This window comes from Salmo salar, chromosome 25 (assembly GCF_965601325.2).
Source record: "Salmo salar chromosome 25, fSalSal1, whole genome shotgun sequence".
Classification (NCBI taxonomy): Eukaryota; Metazoa; Chordata; class Actinopteri; order Salmoniformes; family Salmonidae; genus Salmo; species Salmo salar.
This window is the reverse complement of record NC_138315.1, coordinates 46,909,350-46,933,943: the sequence shown is the minus strand read 5'-3', so window position 1 is coordinate 46,933,943 and position 24,594 is coordinate 46,909,350. Positions and strand designations below refer to the sequence as shown.

Sequence of the window (24,594 nt, the reverse complement as noted above, 5' to 3'; positions counted from 1 at the left end):
AACATATGAAACTCATTTGATTGTTACAGCTTTACGTTTACTATGTTCCGTCGACCCCTGAGTCCAGGTTGGAAGGACCTGTGGAAATAGAGGGCAGAGAGGCTGTCAAGATCAGAGATGAAGATAGGTTTAATATCATATTTGCATGGCCAGCTTTCCTTTTTTTCCCACCTTTATTTAACCAGGTAGGCTAGTTGAGACCAAGTTCTCATTTGCAACTGCGACCTGGCCAAGATAAAGCACAGCAGTTCGACACATACAACACAGAGTTACACATGGAATGAACAAAACACAGTAAATAATACAGTAGAAAAAAAAGAAAACAAAAAGTCTATATACAGTGAGTGCAAATTAGGTAAAATAAGGGAATTAAGGCAATAAATAGGCCATGGTGGCGAGGTAATTACAATATGGCAATTAAACACTGGAATAGTAGATGTGCAAAAGATGGATGTGCAAGTAGAGATACTGGGGTGCAAAAGGAGCAGAATAAATAAATAAATACAGTATGGGGATGAGGTAGATAGATGGGCTGTATACAGATGGGCTATGAACAGGTGCAGTGATCTGTGAGCTGCTCTGACAGCTGGAGCTTAAAGCTAGTGAGGGAGATGGGAATCTCCAGCTTCAGAGATTTTTGCAGTTCGTTCCAGTCATTGGCAGCAGAGAACTGTAAGGAAAGGCGACCAAAGGAGGAATTGGCTTTGGGGGTGACCAGGGACATATACCTGCAGGAGCGCGTGCTACGAGTAGGTGCTGCTATGGTGACCAGCGAGCTGAGATAAGGCGGGGCATTATCTAGCAGAGACTTGTAGATAACCTGTAGCCAGTCGGTTTGGCGACGAGTATGAAGCGAGGGCCAGCCAACGAGAGCGTATAGGTCGCAGTGGTGGGTAGTGTATGGGGCTTTGGTGACAAAACGGATGGCACTGCGATAGACTGTATCCAGTTTGTTGAGTAGAGTGTTGGAGGCTATTTTATAGATGACATCGCCGAAGTCGAGGATCGGTAGGATGGTCAGTTTTACGAGGGTATGTTTGGCAGCATGAGGGAAGGATGCTTTGTTGCGAAATAGGAAGCCAATTCTTGATTTAACTTTGGATTGGAGATGTTTGATGTGAGCCTGGAAGGAGAGTTTACAGTCTAGCCAGACACCTAGGTATTTGTAGTTATCCACGTATTCTAAGTCAGAGCCGTCCAGAGTAGTGATGATGAATGGGTGGGCAGGTGCGGGCAATGATCGGTTGAATAGCATGCATTTAGTTTTATGTTTTATTTGCGTTTAAGAGCAATTGGAGGCCACGGAAGGAGAGTTGTATGGCATTGAAGCTCGTCTGGAGGTTAGTTAACACAGTGTCCAAAGAAGGGCCAGATGTATACAGAATGGTGTCGTCTGCGTAGAGGTGGATCAGAGAATCACCAGCAGCAAGAGCGACATCATTGATGTATACAGAGAAAAGAGTCGGCCCGAGAATTGAACCCTGTGGCACCCCCATAGAGACTGCCAGAGGTCCGGACAACAGGCCCACCGATTTGACACACTGAACTCTATCGGAGAAGTGGTTGGTGAACCAGGCGAGGATATCATTTGAGAAACCAACGCTGTTGAGTCTGCCAATAAGAATATGGTGATTGAAAGAGTCAAAAGCCTTAGCCAGGTCGATGAATACAGCTGCACAGTAATGTGTCTTATCGATGGCGGTTATGATATCGTTAAGGACCTTGAGCGTGGCTGAGGTGCACCCATGACCGGCTCTGAAACCTGATTGCATAGCGGAGAAGGTACGGTGTGATTCAAAATGGTCGGTAATCTGTTTAACTTGGCTTTTGAAGAGATGTAGGATAGATATAGAGATGTAGATATGTAGGATAGATATAGGTCTTAGAGATGTAGGATAGATATAGGTCTGTAGCAGTTTGGGTCTAGAGTGTCTCCCCCTTTGAAGAGGGGGATGACCGCGGCAGCTTTCCAAACTTTGGGAATCTCAAACGATGCGAAAGAGAGGTTGAACAGGCTAGTAATAAGGGTTGCAACAATTTCAGCAGATAATTTTAGAACGAGAGGGTCCAGATTGTCTAGCCCGGCTGATTTGTAGGGGTCCAGATTTTGCAGCTCTTTCAGAACATCAGCTATCTGGATATGGGTGAAGGAGAAATGGTGGGGGCTTGGGCGAGTTGCTGTGTAGGGTGCCAGGCAGTTGACCGTGGTAGGGGTAGCCAGGTGGAAACCATGGCCAGCCCTAGAGAAATGCTTATTGAAATTCTCAATTGTAGTTGATTTATCGGTTCTAACAGTGTTTCCTAGCCTCAGAGCAGTGGGTAGCTGGGAGGAGGTGCTCTTATTCTCCATGGACTTTAAAGTGTCCCAGAACTTTTTTGTTTGTACTGCAGGATGCAAATTAATGTTTAAAAAAGCTAGCCTTAGCTTTGCTAACTGCCTGTGTATATTGGTTCCTAACTTCCCTAAAAAGTTGCATATCACGGGGGCTATTCGATGCTGATGCAGAACGCCACAGGATGTTTTTGAGCTGGTCAAGGGCAGACAGGTCTGGAGTGAACCAAGGGCTATATCTATTCCTGGTTCTACATTTTTTGAATGGGGCATGCCTATTTAAGATGGTGAGGAAGGCACTTTTAAAGAATAAACAGGCATCCTCTACTGTCGGGATGAGTTCAATGTCATTCCAGGATACCCCAGCCATGTCGATTAGAAAGGCCTGCTCGCAGAAGTGTTTTAGGGAGCGTTTGACAGTGATGAGGGGTGGTCGTTTGATCGCAGACCCATTACGGATGCAGGCAATGAGGCAGTGATCGCTGAGATCTTGGTTGAAAACAGCAGAGGTGTATTTGGAGGGTGAGTTAGTCAGGATGATATCTATGAGGGTGCCCATGTTTACAGATTTGGGGTTATATCTGGTAGGTTCATTGATAAGTTGTGTGAGGTTGAGGGCATCAAGCTTAGATTGTAGGATGGCCGGGGTGTTAAGCATGTCCCAGTTATGGTCACCTAGCAGCACGAGCTCAGAAGATAGATGGGGGGCAATCAAATCACATATGGTGTCGAGGGTACAGCTGGGGGCAGAGGGTGGTCTATAGCAAGCGGCAACAGTGAGAGACTTGTTTCTGGAAAGATACATTTTTAGAAGTAGAAGCTCGAATTGTTTGGGTACAGACCTGGATAGTAAGACAGAACTCTGCAGGTTATCTTTGCAGTAGATTGCAACACCGCCCCCTTTGGCAGTTCTATCTTGTTGGAAAATGTTTTAGTTAGGGATGGAAATTTCAAGGTTTTTGGTGGTCTTCCTAAGCCAGGATTCAAACACGGCTAGGACATCCGGATTGGTGGAGTGTGCTAGGGCAGTGAATAAAACAAACTTAGGGAGGACGGTTCTAATGTTAACATGCATGAAACCAAGGCTTTTACGGTTGCAGATGTCAACAAATGAGAGAGCCTGGGGGATGGGAGTGGAGCTAGGCACTGCAGGTCCTGGATTAACCTCTACATCACCAGAGGAACAGAGGAGGAGTGGGATAAGGGTACGGCTAAATGCTAACAGAACTGGACGTCTAGCACGTTCAGAACAGAGAGTAAAAGGAGCAGATTTCTGGGCACGGTAGAATATATTCAAGGCATAATGTACAGACAAATGTATTGTAGGATGTGAATACAGTGGGGGTAAACCTGTGCATATAGTGATAATGAAAGAGATATTGTCTCTAGAAATAGCATTTAAACCAGGTGATGTAACGGCGTGTGTGGGAGGTGGAACTAAATTGTTAGCCGAGGTGTTTTGAGCAGTGCTAGAGGCTCTACAGTGAAATAAAACAATAGTTACAAACCAAAACAGCAATGGACAAGGCATGGTGACGTTAGGGAGAGGCATGCGTAGCCGGGTGATCATACGAGTCCAGTGCGTGGCTTCAGGCAGCTAGCGGCACGGGGCTAGCAGGCTAACAGAAAGGCCTTAGAGGGACGACGTGAAGGAGGAAAGTCTGTTGCGGCCTCCTCGTGCAGTTACATCACTGGACGGATCAGCAGGGCTCCGTGTGGTAAACCAGGCCAATTGGTAAAATATGCATAGTGGCCAAAGAAATATGTCCGAAGGGCCTCTTAAGCCAGCAGTCTAATGTGCTTTAGATAGCTAGCAGGCCGCGGATTAGCGGCTGTGCGTTCAGGGGACGTTAGATGCTATAACTGTAGGTGAAAAAAAATAATAATAATAATAATAAATAGGTTCAGAGCTTGCGGTAGGAATCCAGAGATATGGAGAAGAATAAGTCCGACTAGCTCTGGTTTGAGTCACGCTGTACAGACTGGCGAGAGTTGTCCGGGATAAAGGTAGCTGATGACCGCTAGCAAAGGATAGCTGACTGCTAGCTAATAGCTTTGGAATGTATTCGATGGGCCTCGTAAGCTAACAGTCCGTTGTGCTCTAGACAGCTAGCATTCAGGGGACGTTAGCTGCGAAGGTCGGAAGGTGAGAAGGTTCAGAGCTTGCGGTAGGAATCCGGGGATATGGAGAGAAAAATATGTCCGGTATGCTCTGGTTGAGTCGCGTTGTACAAACTGGCGAGAGCTATCCGAGCTAAAGGTTAGCTGATGACCGTTAGCTGGCTAGTTAGCTGGCTAGCTTATGTTGGAGATTCCAGTAATAGTACTTTAGAGAAAAAGCACGTCCACACCACATTGGGTGAGGTGGGTTGCAGGAGAGTATTTTGAAGTAAGGGGTTAGAAAAATATAAAAAGATATGCAAAGAAAAATATATAAAAATATATATACATGGGACACGACAAGACGAAGGACAAAGACGTCTGACTGCTACGCCATCTTGGATTCGATTTCTCCCTTTGCATACCAAGGTAAGTCTTCTAACTCAAAATGAAATGATAGATTGTTCCACTTGTACTTTTGCGACACTTGAGCAGTGACTAGACATTTGATTAAAATAAATCCCAAATAAACAAGTGTTACAGGCGAATCTAAAAGCATGCAATAATGATTGTGTATACAGTGCATTAGGAAAGTACTCAGACCCCTTGACTTTTTCCACATTTTGTTATGTTAGTCTTATTCTAAAATGGATTAAAATGTTTTTTTCCTCATCAATCTACACACAATACCCCATAATGAAAAAGTAAAAACGATTTGGTAGAATTTTGTACAAATTTATAAAAATAAAAAAACGAACATTTTACATAAGGCTTCAGAATCATTACTCAATACTTTGTCGAAGAACCTTTGGCAGCGATTACAGCCTCAAGTCTTGCATATGACGCCACAAGCTTGGCACACCTGCATTTGGGGAGTTTCTCCCATTCTTCACTGCAGATCCTCTCAAGCTCTGTCAGGTTTTAAGGGGAGCTTCGCTGCACAGGTATTATCAAGTCTCTCCAGAGATGTTCGATCCGGTGTCTGGCTGGACCACTGAAGGATGTTCAGAGACTTGTCCAGAAGACACTCCTGCATTGTCTTGTCTGTGTGCTTAGGGTTTTTATCCTGTTGGAAGGTGAACCTTCGCCCCAGTCTGAGGTCCTGAATGCTCTGGAGTAGGTTTTCATCAAGGATAGCGGGGTGAACAGGCAGTTGCTTGGGTGGTTGTTGTCCATGATTATCTTTTTGGCCTTCCTGTGACATCGGGTGCTGTAGGTGTCTTGGAGGGCAGGTAGTTGGCCCCAGGTGATGCGTTTTGCAGACCACATTACCCTCTGGACAGCCTTGCGGTTGAGGGCGGTGCAGTTGCCGTACCAGGAGGTGACACAGGATGCTCTCAATTGTGCATCTGTAAAAGTTTGTGAGGGTGGACCATTTCAGTTTGTCCGTGATGTGTACGCCGAGGAACTTAACTTTCCGTCTTCTCCCTTACTGTCCCGTTGATGTGGATAGGGGAGTGCTCCCTCTGCTGTTTCCTGAGGCACACAATCATCTCCTGATTTGTTGATGTTGAGTGAGAGGTTGTTTTCCTGATTCCACACACTGAGTGCCCTCACCTCCTCCCTGTAGGCTGTCTTGTCAGTATTGGTAATCAAGCCCAATACTGTTGGGGGAGAAGGGCCTTAGTCAAGAAGGTGACAAAGGCCCTTCTACCCCAACAGTATTGGGCTTGATTACCAATACTTCACCCCCGATTGCTCAGTTTGGCCGGGACTCCAGCTCTAGAAAGAGTCTTGGTGGTTCCAAACTTCTTCCATTTAAGAATGATGGAGGCCACTGTGTTCTTGGGATCTTTCAATGCTGCATACATTTTTTGGTACCCTTTCCCAGATCTGTGCCTCGACACAATCCTGTCTTGGAGCTCTACGGACAATTCCTTCCACCACATGGCTTGGTTTTTGCTCTGACATGCACTGTCAACTGTGGGACCTTATATAGACAGGTGTGTGCCTTTCCAAATCATGTCCAATCAATAGAATTTGCCACATGTTAGTTGTAGAAACATCTCAAGGATGATCAATGGAAACAGGATGCGTCTGAGCTCAATTTCGAGTCTCAAAGCAAAGGGTCAGAATACTTATGTAAATAAAGTATTTCCGTTTTTTTATTTTTTATACATTAGCAACATTTTCTAAAAACCTGTTCATTATGAGGTGTGTGTGTGTGTGTGTGTGTGTGTGTGTGTGTGTGTGTGTGTGTGTGTGTGCGTGTGTGTATATATTTTTTTTTCAGTGCTGATCTGATTGGTCAAAAAAATTGTTAGTGAAAAAATATCAGAATTGAGCTGCGTGTCTAAACTCAACCATCTTATCCCATGCTGTTAAATGATACTTGAAATTACTTTTTTTTACGTCATCATTCTGTAGTGACATTTTCTCCAGTGTTGCAATGATTATTATAATTTTTTTTACAGAACTGAGAACCTCAGAAGCACCTGTCTCATTACACAAGGCAATTGTCTATGTTAATTCCCATAACAGACTGATAATTAAGTGGCTGGTTTGTGTGTCATCATAGCCCTGTTATACCATTTTTTCCCCCCATGCGTCCTGTGTCCTGATCGTGTCCACATTCTGATTGTGCACACCTTTTCAGACTGGTGTAGACAATTAAAACACGCATTGGGAACCTATTGTGAACAGTTCTTCTTGACCACCTCAGGAGGTAATCAGCGATGCATCATGCATTGTATCTGGAAATCTAACCTCATCCTCAGGCTACATTGCTAACAAGAGAGAGCCGGCTGGTGGACGAGATTACTTCAATTGTATAATGAAAACCACATGTTAATGCAAGGTGTAACCAGTGTTTATATAACTGTGGTTTGTCACACATATATATGTTCCATTAGCTAAGATACATTAGTTATTTGGCCAACTAACAGCCTGATTGCCTGCTGTGCCTTAGAATACTGGCCCTGAATAGTGGGTAAGAGCTGCATGGTATGTACACCACACACAAAGCCTAATTTGGCTTCCTCAGGGTTAAGTGCTGTTGTCAAAGAGTAGTTATCTTTTTAGATTAGACATGCCATTTCAATTGGTACTGTATTTCTGTTAACAGGTGGCAGAATTTAAGTGTCAGTTTAAATCATGGATGCTCTGTAGAGCAAGTCCCACAGCAGACACCTGCCTTCATACTAAGAGCAGAGAACCCCTGTCCACTGCTTGGGTTAACCGAGGAACTTGTAGACTTCCAACCCACATTCAGTGCCTCTGTAGCACATGGGAATGTGTGAAACTCACTCATCAGGCTGAAGTGTTCCGACTTGCGCTGCTGAAAAGCTAGCTTTTCGGTGGCAGAACTGGGTAAGATGCTTCAGGAGGGCGGTCATGTGTGTTTGTGAGGCAGAGCTCCTTGGGTTTGAGCCTCGGTATGAGCTGATTCAGGTGGAAGTGGTAGGCCTATTCGCTAAGCAAGCAACTGGCCAAAAATTGGTTGAATCAATGTTGTTTACGTGCCATTTCAACCAAAAAATGTACTGTGATATTGAACATGGAAAACTACGTGGATTTGCAAAAAGTCATAAATGTGAATTTTGTCTTTTTTTTCACCCAACTTTTAACCTAAATCCAATTTTTGGGTTTGATTTCACATTAGCTGATAACTTAACCAAATGTAGATCAAAACTAGACGTTGAACTTATGTATGTGCCCATTGTGTTACACCTTTACTGTTTAGCATAATTATCATACAGTCCTGTTAGTGAACATTTCTAATACAACAACAATTAAAGTGACGTGTTCTTCATACTGTATGTGTGTAATCTTATCAGTGGTGGGGAAAGTACCCAAATGTCATACTTGAGTAAAAGTAAAGATACATTAATAGAAAGTTACTCAAGTGAAAGTCACTGAGTAAAATCATACTTGAATAAAAGTCTGAAAGGATTTGGTTTTAAATATACTTAAGTATCAAAAGTAAACGTAATTGCTAAAATATACTTAAGTATCAAAAGTAAAAGTACAAATCATTTTAAATTCCTTATATTAAGCAAACCAGACGACACCATTTTTCTTGTTTTTTTTAAATGTATGTCTAGCCAAGGGAACGCACCAACTAAACATAATTTACAGACAAAGCATGTGTTTAGTGAGTCCGCGAGATCAGAGGCAGTAGGGATGACCAAGGATGTTTTCTTCATAAGTGTGTGAATTTCACAATTTCCTGTTCTGCTAAGCATTCAAAATGTAATGAGTACTTTTGGGTGTCAGGGAAAATGTATGGAGTAAAAAGTACAGTATTTTCTTTAGCGATATAGTGAAGTAAAAGTTGTCAAAATATAAATAGTAGAGTACAGATACCCCCAAAAAACGACTTAAGTAGTACTTTATAAAGTGTTTTTACTTAAATACTTTACACCACTGAATCTTATTTTGCTGCTTATACTAGATGCTGGAGGTGTTACTTGTGTGGTTTGTTTGACTGTACCCCAGCCCTCACATATTCACCACTGAAACCACACTGACACCGCAGACTCCTCTCACTTACAATAAGGCATGAGGTGCATAGATTTACACTCTTTGAAAACACATTTCCAAAAGGATTTCTTGTGTGGGGAAACTGGTTCTTCCAAAAAACGTTTTCAGCTGAAGAACCGGGCCCTTTTTTTTGGAAGAGGGTTCTTTGTAATGCAAATGATTCTACCTAAAACCTCTTAAATATTAATTCCCCTATTTTGTTTTATCAAGGTAATTCGCTTATAAATAAAGGCCAAATCGCTTCGTGACAATTGCGGCTGATAGCCTCGTTTCCCTGCTTCAGTTTGCCACGAATGACTCTGGGGTATCGGGTTACATATCCACAGCCATTGGAGGCTCGGGCGTCCTGCCTTAACTCTCATTCGCTGATCGGACTGTCCGTCAATTAGTGGTGACACAGCGGCACAGCGCTGCAAAACTGAGAATACTGCAGTGATAGGAAGTAACAAGCACAAATCATTCTGTAACAAGCACACATCGAATCAATTCAATCAGATACGCTTCAGCTGACATCCAAATCGCGGTTGTTTTGACGGTGTCGGGAACTGCATTAGAGGTGTCAAATGGCTCCCGGTGTTGTGAACGGATGATTTGTCGCAACAGATGGTTTGTTTACGTTTATACTGTTGTGGTTTAGTGGAGCAGGTCTACAACAGTTGTTGACAACTAGCATTGTAGCTAAACCTAACCCTTTACTAGCCTTAACCTCATTCCCCTAACCCTCTACCGTAATTCACCTACGTTGCTGCGTTAGTTATCCTAACCTGCTATGTAAACAAACCATCTCTGCCGACAAATAATCAGTATCACCACACCTGTTTAACTTGATCTGATTTAATCTAGGGGTATTCAATCCATTTCGCGGTAATTCGGCGTTACAGCGTGAGTGATATGCAAAGGAAATGTTCTGCATTCACTGTAAACCCTGTATACATCGTCTCAGTCGGAAATTACCTTTACATTTCTAGCGCTGTCTCACTTTAGTGAAATACTGAATAGAGCCCTGTTTATTTTTCAGTGTAAACTAGACGTTGAATTTACCTATGTGCCCAGTGTGTTACACCTTTACTGTTTAGCGTAAATATCATATAGTCCAGTTAGTGAACATTTGATTCAGGATTAAAATAAACCAAGTGTTGGTTTTAAAAACCAGAGTTGAGTGTGATTGTGTCATTTTTAATCTGTGTAGAGTAAAACACTCCAAACCATGCCCTTCATTATCATATTTCCCAACATGCTTCATTGCAGATTGATATTCAGAATTGTTTGTTTCAATATCTGTGTTTTTCCATGTAAATGGATTGGTTGATCTGTTTAGTAGTTGGACATATTGCACCCTGTTACTGAGATGTTTGTTCCAGTTTAGATTATTTAGGTAGTCTTAATAATTCATCTTTCCTACCCTGGCAGTCATTTTGTAAAAATTATAATTGTTGGCTATCCTCACTCTGGCTGGATTCCAATAGGAATTACACTTCACTTTACAAGCCAGCATAAAGTGACTTGCAGGCATGTTGTGGCCTGTAAATCAGGAGTTTCCTAACAGCACTGTGTTAGGGTATAACTAGGCCCTCACAGAAAGGCCTTAGTTATGATATAATGTATTGTCAAAAAGTTTTATTTTAAAAACTAATAAGGCCGGTGGAACCGTTCATAAAAAGTTATAGGAAGAACCTTTCAAATGGAAAGGGGTTGTCAGCAGAACCCTTCATAGAGGGTTCTAGGTAGAACCATTTGCAAAGGAGTCTACCTAGCACCAAACATGGTTCCTCTATGGGGACAAACTGAAGAACCCTGTATGGTTATACTTACCATGTATTTTTTTCTAAGAGTGTACAAACTGTAAGTAGTCATTGGCACAATCACATCTCTACATCAAGAGTGATCTTGCAATTGTCCAATACAGAGAACACCATACGGGAACAATTTTTCAATTGATATTGTTTTTAAAGATGAGCCTACTCTCATTGATAATACAATTATGACTATCTGTTCTGTATTGAGTCCTACACAGGAGCATAACATTTTTACTCTGATATTTCATAATACATGTTGCCATTGTTCCTTTAAATGGGCGTTTCTACTTTGCCTAGGACTAAGCGATTGGACGGGAGAAGGGAAGTAGATCACTCAGATTCTGGGAATTGAATTATTTAGGTTTCGCTGAAGGTTGTTACTATATAGTGATCTATAATAGTATGTTGCAATCGCATAAATTAGCCTGATCAACTGAAATGTTGTGCCTGAAAGACGTTTTGTTGTTTTGGACTTTCTGTCATGTCCTCAGACAAGGTAATCCATTTTTTCCCCTCCCATTGGCTATTATTCCTGCTTCTTCGGTTTCGATTTAAAGGCTACACTTTTTCATAATGTTTGTAAGTAGCTAGCTGGTCAGCAGTCTAGTCCTTATCTAACGTTAGCTAGCATAAAATCATGAGCATGTTGATCTAACTATAGATGTCTAGAGACATTCCTGATGGACACTCTTACTGACAGTTGTGGCTGCTTTGCGTGATGTATTGTTGTCGCTACCTTCTTGCCTGTACCCAACAATGTTTGTACCCTGTTTTGTTCAGCTACCATGTTGTGCTGCTGCCATGCTATGTGTGTCGGCTTTAGGTCTCTCTTTATATAGTGTTGTCTCTCTCTTGTCCTATATTTTAATTTATTTTTAATCCAAGCCCCATCTCCTGCAGGAGGATTTTGGTAGGCCGTCATTGTTAACAAGAATTTGTTCTTAACTGACTTGCCTAGTTAAATAAAAATCAATTGTATTAGGCTCCAGAAAGTGCTGACTCATTTGTCTGTAGCATGGTCTGAGGATGAGCTGTCATCTCCACGGGACGTGCGCGTTGGTTCTGCTGTGCGTTGGAGCCCCGCCACAGACAGCCCAGGGATAAAGTACACGGTTCAGTACTGGAAGTGAGTATGCCTAGTAGCTGTAGTACATGGGTTAAATCAAATCAAAGTTTATTTGTCTACAACAGGTGTCGACCTTACAGTGAAATATTTACTTACAGGCTCTAACCAACAATGCAATTTTAAGTAAAAAAAAATAAATAAAAAAGTATTAGGTAAACAATAGATAAGTAAAGAAAGAAAACAACAGTTAAAAAGATAGTGAAAAATAACAATAGCGAGGCTATATACAGTAGCAAGGCTATATACAGGCACCGGTTAGTCAGGCTGATTGAGGCAGTATGTACATGTGGGCATGGTTAAAGTGACTATGCAAATACTTTTGAAGTTGGAAGTTTAAAACTAGTTTTTCAACTCCAAATTTCTTGTTAACAAATTATAGTTTTGGCAAGTCGGTTAGGACATCTACTTTGTGCATGACACAAGTAATTTTTCCAACAATTGTTTACGGACAGATTATTTCACTTATAATTCACTGTATCACAATTCCAGTGGGTCAGAAGTTTACATACACTAAGTTGACTGTGCCTTTAAACAGCTTGGAAAATTCCAGAAAATGATGTCATGGCTTTAGAAGCTTCTGGTAGGCTAATTGACATTATTTGAGGCAATTGGAGGTGTACCTGTGGATGTATTTCAAGGCCTACCTTCAAACTCAGTGCCTCTGTTTGACATCATGGGAAAATCAAAAGAAATCAGCGAAGACCTCAGAAAAAAAATTGTAGACCTCCACAAGTCTGGCTCATCCTTGGGAGCAATTTCCAAACGCCTGAAGGTACCATGTTCATCTGTACAAACAATAGTACGCAAGTATAAACACCATGGGACCTCGCAGCCTTCATACTGCTCAGGAAGGAGATGCGTTCTGTCTCCTAGAGATGAACGTACTTTGGTGCGACAAGTGCATATCAATCCCAGAACAACAGCAAAGGACCTTGTGAAGATGTTGGAGGAAACCAGTACAAAAGTATCTATATCCACAGTAAAATTCCTATATCGACAACAAGGAAGAGGCCACTGCTCCAAACCGCCATAAAAAAGCCAGACATCGGTTTGCAACTCCACATGGGGACAAAGATACTTTTTGGAAAAATGTCCTCTGGTCTGATGAAATAGAAATAGAACTGTTTGGCCATAATGACCATCGTTATGTTTGGAGGAAAAAGGGGGAGGCTTGCAAGCTGAAGAACACCATCCCAACCGTGAAGCACGGGGGTGGAAGCATCATGTTGTGGGGGTGCTTTGCTGCAGGAGGTACTGGTGCACTTCACAAAATAGATGGCATCATGAGGAAAGAAAATTATGTGGATATATTGAAGCAACATCTCAGGACATCAGTCAGGAAGTTAAAGCTTGGTTGCAAATGGGTCTTCCAAATGGACAATGATCCCAAGCATACTTCCAAAGTTGTGGCAAAATGGCTTAAGGACAACATAGTCAAGGTATTGGAGTGGCCATCACAAAGCCCTGACCTCAGTCCTATAGAAAATGTGTGGGCAGAACTGAAAAAGCGTGTGCGAGCAAGGAGGCCTACAAACCTACACCAGCTCTGTCAGGAGGAATGAGCCAAAATTCACCCAACTAATTGTGGGAAGCTTGTGGAAGGCTACCAAATACTAATTGAGTGTATGTAAACTTCTGACCCACTGGGAATGTGATGAAAGAAATCAAAGCTGAAATAAATAATTATCTCTACTATTATTCTGACATTTCACATTCTTAAAATAAAGTGGTGATCCTAACTGACCTAAGACGGGGACTTTTACTAGGATTAAATGTCAGGAATTGTGAAACTGAGTTTAAATGTATTTGCTTATGGTGTATGTAAACTTCTGACTTCAACTGTATGATTAACAGAGAGTAGCAGTACAGTTCCTCATTGTTGTTTGATAGACACACAGGCCTATATGCAGTGCTTTCAGAAAGTTTTCACACCCCTTTGCATTTTTCCACATTTTGTTGTGTTACAAAGTGGGATTAAAATGGATTGGAATTTGTCAATGATCAACACACAATACTCTGTCAAAGTTGAATTGTCAATTTGTTATTAATGGAATATACTTTTTTTTGCTAAGTATTCAATCCAGTCAATACATGTTACAACTACCTTTGGCAGTGATTACAGCTGTGATTCTTTCTAGGTAAATATGGATAAGAGCTTTGCAACCCTGGATTGTACAATGCTCGCCCATTTATTCTTTGTGAAATTCTTCAAGCTCTCTCAAGTTGGTTGTTGATCATTGCTAGTGTCGTGTCTTTGGCATCATTAAAGATATTTTATAGAATCAATTCTCTTTAATTATTATTACGTGATTATACTAATCATGTAAATGAAATTAACTAGGAAATCAGGGCACCAAGGAAAATCTTCAGATTACAAAGTTATAATTTTCCTAATATAACTCTTCAGATATTTTAATATCTGATCAATTAGTCTTCTAATTAATGAATTATTCTTTACCTCACATTAGTCTCATTCCAAACGTCGTACATTTTTGGTTATCTGCACGAACCCAGCCTTTACTATGAATCATCCATACACCAATTGTCTTAATTTATTTACTAACACTAATCACAGAAATGCATAAACAAACAAACAGTAGATATTTGTTTACAAGGAAATGATAGGGGAGGTTCCTTAGTGGGCTAAGCCGATATGACGGCTTGGTGGACAAAGGGAAGTGGGTGTGGACTGAGAAGGGCGGGAAAGACGAGTCAGTATATAGTTGATAATTATATTAATTGAAATGCTAATCCTTTGCACATGAACACTCACTCATTCGGGAATAATTGCAATCGATCAATATATTTATGCTCAGTGTGTCGTCGTGATCTCTGTTGGAATCGTCCGTCTTTCTGTTGGAAAGTTCATCCGAGCTTCTCTCTGCTTCCCTGGAGTATTTCGTGGTTAGAATGGTTACTTCAGAGTACCATTCAGAAATGTTCTTATAGAATAGATGTTTCGGTGGTTGTCGGTCTTCGCATTCCAGGTCGACATAATTTCTAGCTGCAGACTAATGATTACTATCGAAGATTTGCTCTTATTCCGTAGGGATTGATAGTCTCAGAGTTTAACCATTTCCACCCGTGTAGCCAATGCTCCACGTAGTATGGTTAGGAATTCAACAACCATTACAACCTTAACTTATACTGAGGTTTTTGTGGTCTCTACTCAAACCTTCGCCCCCTCGGTGATTGAGGTACGCATGGTCTCGAGGATTTCTTCAGGAGGGGGTTTTATTCGTAACAGTAGAAAAGGGCCGTCCCATGAGCCAGATCATGTCTGTGCTCCTGGTGGCGGGCCAATGACTTTAAAGGGAATACAATTTTCTCACATTAACCGTTTAAAATCACATTACATCATTTCACAAATAGTTTCATTTTTACTCATTAATTTTAAACAATAATTAGACGCAAACCTCATAACGGAGGCTCCTGTATAAACAGAGTTATGGTAATGTGGCTGTATTGTCTTTCATGAGGTCACAAACATGAAACAAACCGGACCGGGTCGTAGCTGGCTTCTCCACCGACCGTTTACACATTCTCCAAAACATGGATATTGTTCAGTTCTCAAGTTCTGTGATAGAGAGAACAAAGGAACTTCTTCTACATGTGTCTCTTTCTGCATGGCCAGGAGGAGAGAGTCTCCTCCTGGCCATGCAGTGTTTCCTCCGACACATTGGTGCGCCTGGCTTCCGGGTTAAGTGGGCATTGTGTCAAGAAGCAGTGCGGCTTGGCTGGGTCGTGTTTCGGAGGACGCACGGCTCTCGACCTTTGCCTCTCCCGAGTCTGTACGGGAGTTTCAGCTACTTGTAGCTTCCAATTGAATACCATGAAATTGGGGTAAAAAAAAAAAATATGACGAGTGGTACTCAGTAATGTCTTGATGGATTTGCCCCAAACAAAATGATTTGTATTCAGGGCAAATAGTTCATTTCTTTCCTACATTTTTGGCAGTATTACTTTCGTACCTTATTGCGAATAGGATGGATGTTTTGGAATATTTTTTGTTCTGTACAGACTTCCTTCTTTTCACTCTGTTTATGTTAGTATTGTGGAGCAACTACAATGTTATTGATCCATCCTCAGTATTCTCCTATCACAGCCTTGTAACTGGTTTAAAATCACAATTGGCCTCATGGTGAAATCTCTGAGTGGTTTTCTTCCACTCTGACAACTGATTTAGGAAGGATCTTTGTAGTGACTGGGTATATTGGTACACCATCCAAAGTGTAATTAATAACTAACCCATGCTCAAAGGGATATTCAGTGTCTGCTTTTATTTTTACCCATCAACCAATAGGTGTCCTTCTTTGCAAACCATTGGACAACCTCTCTAGTCTTTGTGGTTGAATCTGTGCTTTTAAATTCACTGCTCGACTGAGGGACCTTACAGATAAATGTATATGTGGGGTACAGAGGTGGTGCAGTCATTAAAAAATAATGTTTAACACCATTATTGCACACAGTCCATGCAACTTAATAAATGACTTGTTATTAAGCACATCTTTACTCCTGTTATTTAGGCTTGCCATAACAAATGTTGAATACTTATTGACTCAAGAAATTTGAGCATTTAATTTTCTCTTAATTTGTATACATTTTTTAAAATCAAATTCCACTTTTACATTATTGGGTATTGTGTGTAGATCAGTGACATAAAACCTAAATTGGATCCATTTTAAATTAAAGCTGTAACACAATTTGTAAGTCGCTCTGGATAAGAGCGTCTGCTAAATGACTTAAATGTAAACAGAATGTGGAAAAAGTCAAGGGTGTGAATACACTCTGAAGGCACTGTTGATCGGTGTCCCAGGTCAGTTGATCAGCAAAAAGGATAGATGTTTTGCTCAGTTATGACAGAATTATTTTCTCATCTGAGCCTTCTTTTTAATCCACAGCAGTGACAGCAAGAAGTGGCTCAACGTTTCGGGCTGTGTTCAGACCGAGCTCACCACCTGTAATGAAGTGTCCGGGCTGGGATGTGTGATGGTGCAAGTCCTGGCTCAGGAAGGGAACCGCACATCCAGATCCGTCGAAGCCTGTAGCCATGGTAACGGATCATTCTACTTCGGTCCTGATAAACTGTATACAATTTGGATCTGGCCTGGATCTGGCCTGTTTCATGTCATGTCCAAGGCCTAGTCTGCTACATCAGTATGCCAGCACACTGGTAGCATTGTGGTTTGGTTCGAAAGCTTGAGCAACAGTATTTAAAATCAAGTTCCCTACCCATTCTCTATCTGACTTACCCAACCAGCTGATTCGTGCAGCCCTGAATTCCAGTTGATCTCCAAGGAAGGACTTCTGATGGTCCAGATGGTAAAAAACAACCGTCTACGGGAGGATAATGCAGCCCATTTTGAATACAACATTCAATACGGCAGAGACGGGGAGGAGGTCAAAGTGAGTAGCATGTGGACGCAAGCCAGGTTTAAAAAAAATATATATATATTTAATGCAGGTTTTTTTTATCCAGCCCAGCACTGAAACACCGTATTCATCCAAGGTTTGGGCAATTAATTGGGAAGTTATCAGGTGTTTTGGTGATCACCACTGTAGGATGTTAGTGTGATTGAAGATGAGTTGATGTGCCTCTCTCTACCCTTGTTTTAGCAGGATCTTTACACCTCCACATCCTTTAAGACCATCAACGGTCTGGATGTGGGCCAGAGGTACTGTGTACAGGTCCGGTATTTCTGTTACAGCAAACCCTTTGGAACCCCTAGCACTCAACATTGTGAGTCCATCCACGAGTCAGGTGAGGCTGCCATCCAGGCTTTCTCTGTATTAGTTGACTTGCTGTTACCATTATCCTATCCTCTAATGCAGGTCTTCCCAAACTGGGGTACGCCAAATAAAAATGTGTGTGTGTATATATATATATATATATTCAAACAGTACATTTATATTTTACAATGGGGTTATACATTTAGGTGAGGTTTTTTTCTCACCTGAGTAGCCTCGTTTCACTGCCAAAAATACAATTAAACCATCTGGCGGAAATAACAACACAATGTCAAATACAGGTAGCCTAGTCAAATAATTAACATCCAATCACATTAACCGTTACTCTCTCGCGGGAATTCCACTAACGTTCCGTAGGTAGCCAAACATAGCTGCTGCTCATGTTGGTATCTGTACTGATGGCGCCAAAGCCATGACAGGGAGACAGTGGAGTGGTAATGCGCGTGCAAGCAGTTGCTCCCGACACCACTTGGATACACTGCAGCATCCACCAAGAGGCTCTTGCTGTCAAGGGAATGCCTGACAGCTTGAAAGACGTTTTGGACACTACAGTGAAAATGGTTAACTTTGTTAAAGCAAGGCCCCTGAACTCTAGTGTATTTTCTGCACTATGCAATGATATGGGCAGCGATCATGTAGCGCTTTTATAACATACAGAAGTGCGCTGGTTATCAAGGGGCAAAGTATTGACATGTTTTTTTTAAATTGAGAGACGAGTTTAAAGTTCTTTACTGACCATAATTTTCACTTGTCTGATGATGAGTTTCTCACACGACTGGCCTATCAGGGTGAGGCTTTTTCTCGCCTGAATGATCTGAATCTAGGATTACAGGGACTCTCCTCAACTATTATCAATGTGCGGGACAAAATTGAGGCTGTGATTAAGAAGTTGGAGCTCTTCTCTGTCTGCATTAACAAGGACAACACACAGGTCATTCCATCATTGTATGATTTTTTTTTTTGTGTGCAAATGAACTCAAGCTTACAGACAATGTCAATGTGATATAGCGAAGCACCTGAGTTGGGTGCGCAATTACGCAGGTACTTTCCCGAAACGGACGACACAAACAACTGGATTCGTTATCCCTTTCATGCCCTGCCTCCAGTCCACTTACCAATATCTGAACAAGAGAGCTTCATCGAAATTGCAACAAGCGGTTCTGTGAAAATTTGATTTAATCAGAAGCCACTGCCAGATTTCTGGATTGGGCTACGCTCAGAGTATCCTGCATTGGCAAATCGCGCTGTTAAGACACTGATGACCTTTGCAACCACGTACCTATGTGAGAGTGGATTCTCGGCCCTCACTAGCATAAATAAATACAGGCACAGACTGTGTGTGGAAAATTATTTAAGACTGAGCCTCTCTCCAATACAATACAACCCAACATTGCAGAGTTATGTGCATCCTTTCAAGCATACCCTTTTCATTAACCTGTGGTGAGTTATTCACCATTTTTGATGAACTAATAAGGTTTTATATGTAAGATGGATAAATAAAGAGCAAAATTATTGATTATTATTATTTGTGCCCTGGTCCTATAAGAGCTTTTGTCACTTCCCACGAGCCGGGTTGTGACAAACTCACTCATTCTTATGTTTAATAAATGTATCGTATAGTGTGTGTGTGGCAGGCTTACAATGATGGCAAAAAACAACATTTGAGAGTGCGCTGACCCCGGTGCTAGAGGGCAGCTGGAGGTTGAATGTTTGAAGGGGTACGGGATGATAAAAAGTTTGGGGACCACTGTTCTAATGATAACACTTCACCTAGTAACTCGTCATTCTCTCTCTCAAAACACTCAAAGGCCAGTTTTAAGTACACCACCTCTATCACGAAAAATGGTTCGCTCCTACAGACAGTGAGTCACGTGGCCGTGCATTCGGGAAGTATTCAGACCCCTTGACTATTTCCACATTTTGTTACGTTACAGCCTTATTCTAAAATTGATTACATACTTTTTTCCCCTCATCAATCCGTTAAATAAAAAAAAGATATTGTAAAAAAGTTTGGACACCTACTCATTCAAGGGTTTTTCTTCATTTTTACTATTTTCTGCATTGTAGAATAATAGTGAAGACATCAAAACTATGAAATGACACATGTGGAATCATGTAGTAACCAAAAAGGTGTTGAACAAGTATTTATATTTGAGATTCTTCAAAGTAGCCACCCTTTGCCTTGATGACAGCTTTGCACACTCTTGGCATTCTCTCAACCAGCTTCACCTGGAATGCTTTTCCAACAGTCTTGAAGGAGTTCCCACATATGCTAAGCACTTGTTGGCGGCTTTTCCTTCACTCTGCGGTTCAACTCATCCCAAACCATCTCAATTGGGTTAAGGTCAGGTGATTGTGGAGGCCAGGTCATCTGATGCAGCACTCCATCACTCCCCTTCTTGGTAAAATAGCCCTTACACAGCTTGGTGTGTTTTGGGTTATTGTCCTGTTGAAAAACAAATGATAGTCCCACTAAGCGCAAACCAGATGGGATGGCGTATCACTGCAGAATGCTGTGGTAGCCATGCTGTTTAAGTGTACCTTGAATTCTAAATAAATCACTGACAGTGCCACCAGCAAAGCACTCCCACACCACCTCCTCCATGCTTCAAGTACTGAGTAAAGAGACTGATATTTCAGGCAAGCCGCACTGCTTTTTGACACAATGCCCACTTAACCCGGAAGCCAGCCGCACCAATGTGTCAAAGGAAACACCTGGCAACCATGTCAGCATGCACTGTGCCCGGCACGCCACAGGCGTCAGTAGTGCGTGATGGGACAAGGACATCCCCTAACCCGGACAACGCTGGGCCAATTCTGCGTCGCCCTATGTGTCTCCCAGTCGCGGCCGGCTGCGACAGAGCCTGGACTCGAACCCAGGATCTCTAGTGGCACATTTAGCACAGCGATAGACCACAGGCCCTCAGTTTTTTATATTTAATAAATTAACAAAAATGTCTAATCCTCTTTTTGCTTTGTCATTATGGGGTATTGTGTGTAGATTGATGAGGGGGAAAAAAACTATTTAATCAATTTTAGATTTAGGCTGTAACCTACCAAAATGTGGAAAAATGTAAAGGGGTCTGAGTACTTTCCGAAGGCACTGTATATATCTATATACAGTTGAAGTCGGAAGTTTACATACACCTTAGCCAAATACATTTAAACTCGGTTTTTCACAATTCCTGACATTTAATCCTAGTAAAAATTCCCTGTCTTAGGTCAGTTAGGATCACCATTTTATTTTAAGAATGTGAAATGTCAGAATAACAGTAGAGAACATGATTTATTTCAGCTTTTATTTCTTTCATCACATTCCCAGTGGGTCAGAAGTTTACATGCCCTCAATTAGTATTTGGTAGCATTGCCTTTTAAATTGTTTAACTTGGGTCAAATGTTTCAGGTAGCCTTCCACAAGCTTCCCACAATAAGTTGGGTGAATTTTGGCCCATTCCTCCTGACAGAGCTGGTGTAACGGAGTCAGGTTTGTAGGTCTCCTTGCTCGCACACGCTTTTTCAGTTCTGCCCACAAATTTTCTATTGGATTGAGGTCAGGGCTTTGTGATGGCCACTCCAATACCTTGATTTTGTTGTACTTAGCCATTTTGCCACAACTTTGGAAGTATGCTTGGGGTCATTGTCCATTTGGAAGACCCATTTGCGACCAAGCTTTAACTTCCTGACTGATGTCTTGAGATGTAATATCAGTCAGGAAGTTAAAGCTTGGTCGCAAATGGGTCTTCCAAATGGACAATAACCCCAAGCATACTCATTTTCCTGCCTCATGATACCATCTATTTTGTGAAGTGCACCAGTCCCTCCTGCAGCAAAGCACCCCCACAACATGATGGTTCCACCCCCGTGCTTCACGGTTGGCATGGTGTTCTTCGGCTTGCAAGCCTCCCCCTTTTTCCGACAAACATAACGATGGTCATTATGGCCAAACAGTTCTATTTTTGTTTCATCAGACCAGAGGACATTTCTCCAAAAAGTACGATCTTTGTCCCCATGTGCAGTTGCAAACCGTAGTCTGGCTTTTTTTATGGCGGTTTTGGAGCAGTGGATTCATCCTTGCTGAGCGGCCTTTCAGGTTCTGTTGACGTAGGACTCGTTTTACTGTGGATATAGATACTTTTGAACCTGTGTCCTCCAGCATCTTCACAAGGTCCTTTGCTGTTGTTCTGGGATTGATTCGCACTTTTCGCACCAAAGTACGTTCATCTCATGCACAAAGTAGATGTCCTAACCGACTTGCCAAAACTATAGTTTGTTAATAAGACATTTGTGGAGTGGTTGAATAACGAGTTAATGACTCCAACCTAAGTGTATGTAAACTTCCGACTTCAACTGTATCTATATCAATCTATTTTGATAGATGGATATATCTATATCGCTCCCTATTTCTCTGTGTGAGATGTGTGTTTTCTTCCTGTACAGAAAGGACACGGAAAATGAAGATTGTGGCGATCGGTGTGACCGTTACCATCCTGTTGGGTGTCTTGGTAGTGGGCCTTACGCTCTTCATCTACAGGCACCATAAGAAAGTCAAACAGTTCCTTCAGCCCCCACTACGGTTACCAGACCACTATTTTGAGGTACGTCTTCCCACGGAAACAGTAATCATAGATGTGTTGTTTCATGTGATAACAGCGTCTGTTCATCTGGGTGCCTGTCAACTTAATGCCCTTTCATTTTAGTCAAATTTTAGTTTCATCACATTTTGTAGTACCTCCTTTACCTATAGTAAACATACATTGTCTTCTGAAAGTATTCTTACCGCTTGACCTATTCCACGTTTTTTTGTTGTTACAGCCTAAATTCTAAATGGATGAAATAGAATGTTCACCCATCTACACACAATACCCCATAATGACAAAGTGAAAACATGTTTCTAGAAATGTTAGCAAATTTATTGAAAATTAATTACAGATCTCATTTGCTTAACTATTAAGTATTCACAACCCTTTGGTATGAAACTCCAAACTGAGTTCAGGTGCATCCAATTTACTTTTATCGTCCTTGAGATGCAAGGAAGAATTGGAGAAAATCCCCAAATCCAGATGTGCAAAGCTGATACAGACATACCCAAGACGAATATGTCAAGGGGTTTGAATACTTTCTGAAGGCACTGTATGTTTACTATAGGTTAATGATGTGATGTGACAAAAAGAATGGGCATTTAGTTAACTAAAATGGCCCTGTTTTCATCATTTTGAAAATAACTAGACTAAATCATTGTTCAAATAACACAAATTACTTAATGCTATTTTATCTATTTTCTTTATTTTAGTCTAAATTAATCAGATTAGACTAAATCTAAAAAAGTGCCAAAATTAACAGGCATCTATTAATGGGACACCCCTGCATAAATAAAATGCATCAGTTGCCTTGTGCGAGCCAGAATGGCCCATAGGCGCAGGAGCCTATCTCTCCCTTGATGTACAAGTAGCCTACAACCCCTGGACAAAGTGCTAACAACTTTCATGATTGGGTTCATTTTCCAGTACCTGTCAGGGGTTTTCCCCCAGCAGGCCCTGTCCATCACAACCAGTCCCTGTGAAGAACGCCATGATCTCATCTCCATCGTCTGCCGTGAAGAGGACCTGTCGGACTCCTGTCTGATTCCTGAGTCTGAGAGAGAACATGATTATGACTCACCTAATGGACTGGATTTATTAGATCATTTTGAATGATCCATTGATCCTGTGACTTCAGACATGAGACTTTTGCACTCCATTAGGATTTGAGATGAACTTGATAGCGTCAATACATTAACTAGGGGCTGCAGGTAGCCTAGTGGTTAGCGCGTATGGTCAGTAACCGAAAGGTTGCTGGATCGAATCCCCGAGCCGACAAGGTAAAAATCTGTCGTTCTGCCCCTGAGCAAGGCAGTTAACCCACTGTTCCCTGGTAGGCCGTCATTGTAAATAAGAATTGTTCTTATTTACAACTGATTTGCCTAGTGAAATGAAGTTTATTTTTGAATTTTAATATAAAAAAAATAAACTAGTAGGCCTGGCTATAGCACTGTTTCCACCCCGAAGGCCTTGCCTAGCATCAGCTACCAACATTATTGTTGATCAAAAGAGAACTATTTTACAATGAAGTCAACTTCTGTGGGTATTTTAGTTTGCTCTGCAACCGGGGCCAGAGAAAGATGCTTGTCTCAGTAATTACACCTACCCTGGATATTCATTGGATAATAATAGGTGCAATCAGGTAGTCCAGCTAAACATAGAACCGCTATACATTTATAATTCATTTTAGGAAAGTGCATTGCTGAGGTTTTTCTGGAAAAGTAAGAAAGTGTCCTTGGGCCAGGACTTAAATTGAACTTTTTTGTTTGTAACATTACTGCTGTATATTACAAATCTGTACATTTCACACTATTTCTTAGTATTAAAAAATAATTTGAAAGTTTAATGGGGTAGTTTGAGATTTAGGCAATGCTAACTACCGTTAGTGCAATGACTGGGAAGTCCATGGGTATCTGCTAGCAGGTCATTTCACTAACCAATAAAATGACATTTTCCCTGAGGTGTATGTATGTTCAGTTGGTTATGTCTTAAGTGTAAAGGTTTGTTGAGACCTATGCTGTCACTTTATACAAGCGTTGTCCTCGTACTGATTTAAATGTCTTTTTATATTTTATATTGATTGTATTTCTTCTGTCAATTCCTTTATTACTTCATGCTGTTCATAAAGTTTGGACACATTCAAGGGTTTTTCTTTATTTTTTACCATAGTGAAAAACACAGAATCATGTAGTGGTCCCGTGTGGCTCAGTTGGTAGAGCATGGTGTTTGCAACGCCAGGGTTGTGGGTTTGATTCCCACGGGGGACCAGTACGGGGGGGAAAGTATGAAATGTATGCATTCACTACTGTAAGTCGCTCTGGATAAGAGCGTCTGCTAAATGACTAAAATGTAAAAAAAAAATGTAAATGTAGTAACCAAAAAAGTGTGAACCAATCAAAATATATTTTATATATTAGGTTCTTCAAACTAATG

The 24,594-nt window shown here is 41.4% G+C and overlaps 1 protein-coding gene across 4 annotated transcripts; it reads left to right on the top strand.

The window, feature by feature from the left end:
- Positions 1-11,018: 11,018 nt before the first annotated feature.
- Positions 11,019-24,304, top strand: ifngr2b (interferon gamma receptor 2b). Of its 4 annotated transcripts, none has more exons than XM_082968809.1 (8): positions 11,019-11,206; positions 11,725-11,836; positions 16,738-16,889; positions 17,097-17,242; positions 17,456-17,597; positions 20,988-21,068; positions 22,022-22,179; positions 23,089-24,304. In XM_082968809.1, the coding sequence occupies exons 1-8, from the start codon at positions 11,149-11,151 to the stop codon at positions 23,275-23,277; spliced, it is 1,038 nt and encodes a 345-aa protein (XP_082824935.1). In that variant the 5' UTR covers positions 11,019-11,148; the 3' UTR covers positions 23,278-24,304. The 4 variants fall into 4 exon arrangements, with proteins under 4 accessions (XP_082824935.1, XP_082824934.1, XP_014030052.1 ...); XM_082968808.1 differs by having other exon boundaries at positions 17,453-17,597; XM_014174577.3 differs by lacking the exon at positions 20,988-21,068 and having other exon boundaries at positions 17,453-17,597.
- Positions 24,305-24,594: the final 290 nt, after the last annotated feature.

What these genes read in the sequence shown, in the direction of transcription:
- ifngr2b (XM_082968808.1), top strand. Translation starts at nt 11,149, where the DNA reads ATGTTGTGCCTGAAAGACGTTTTGTTGTTTTGGACTTTCTGTCATGTC. An exon ending in TGAGTCCATCCACGAGTCAG is followed by an intron (nt 17,598 to 20,987) that starts GTGAGGCTGCCA and finishes CAAATGTTTCAG; the next exon opens with GTAGCCTTCCACAAGCTTCC. An exon ending in TACCAGACCACTATTTTGAG is followed by an intron (nt 22,180 to 23,088) that starts GTACGTCTTCCC and finishes TTCATTTTCCAG; the next exon opens with TACCTGTCAGGGGTTTTCCC.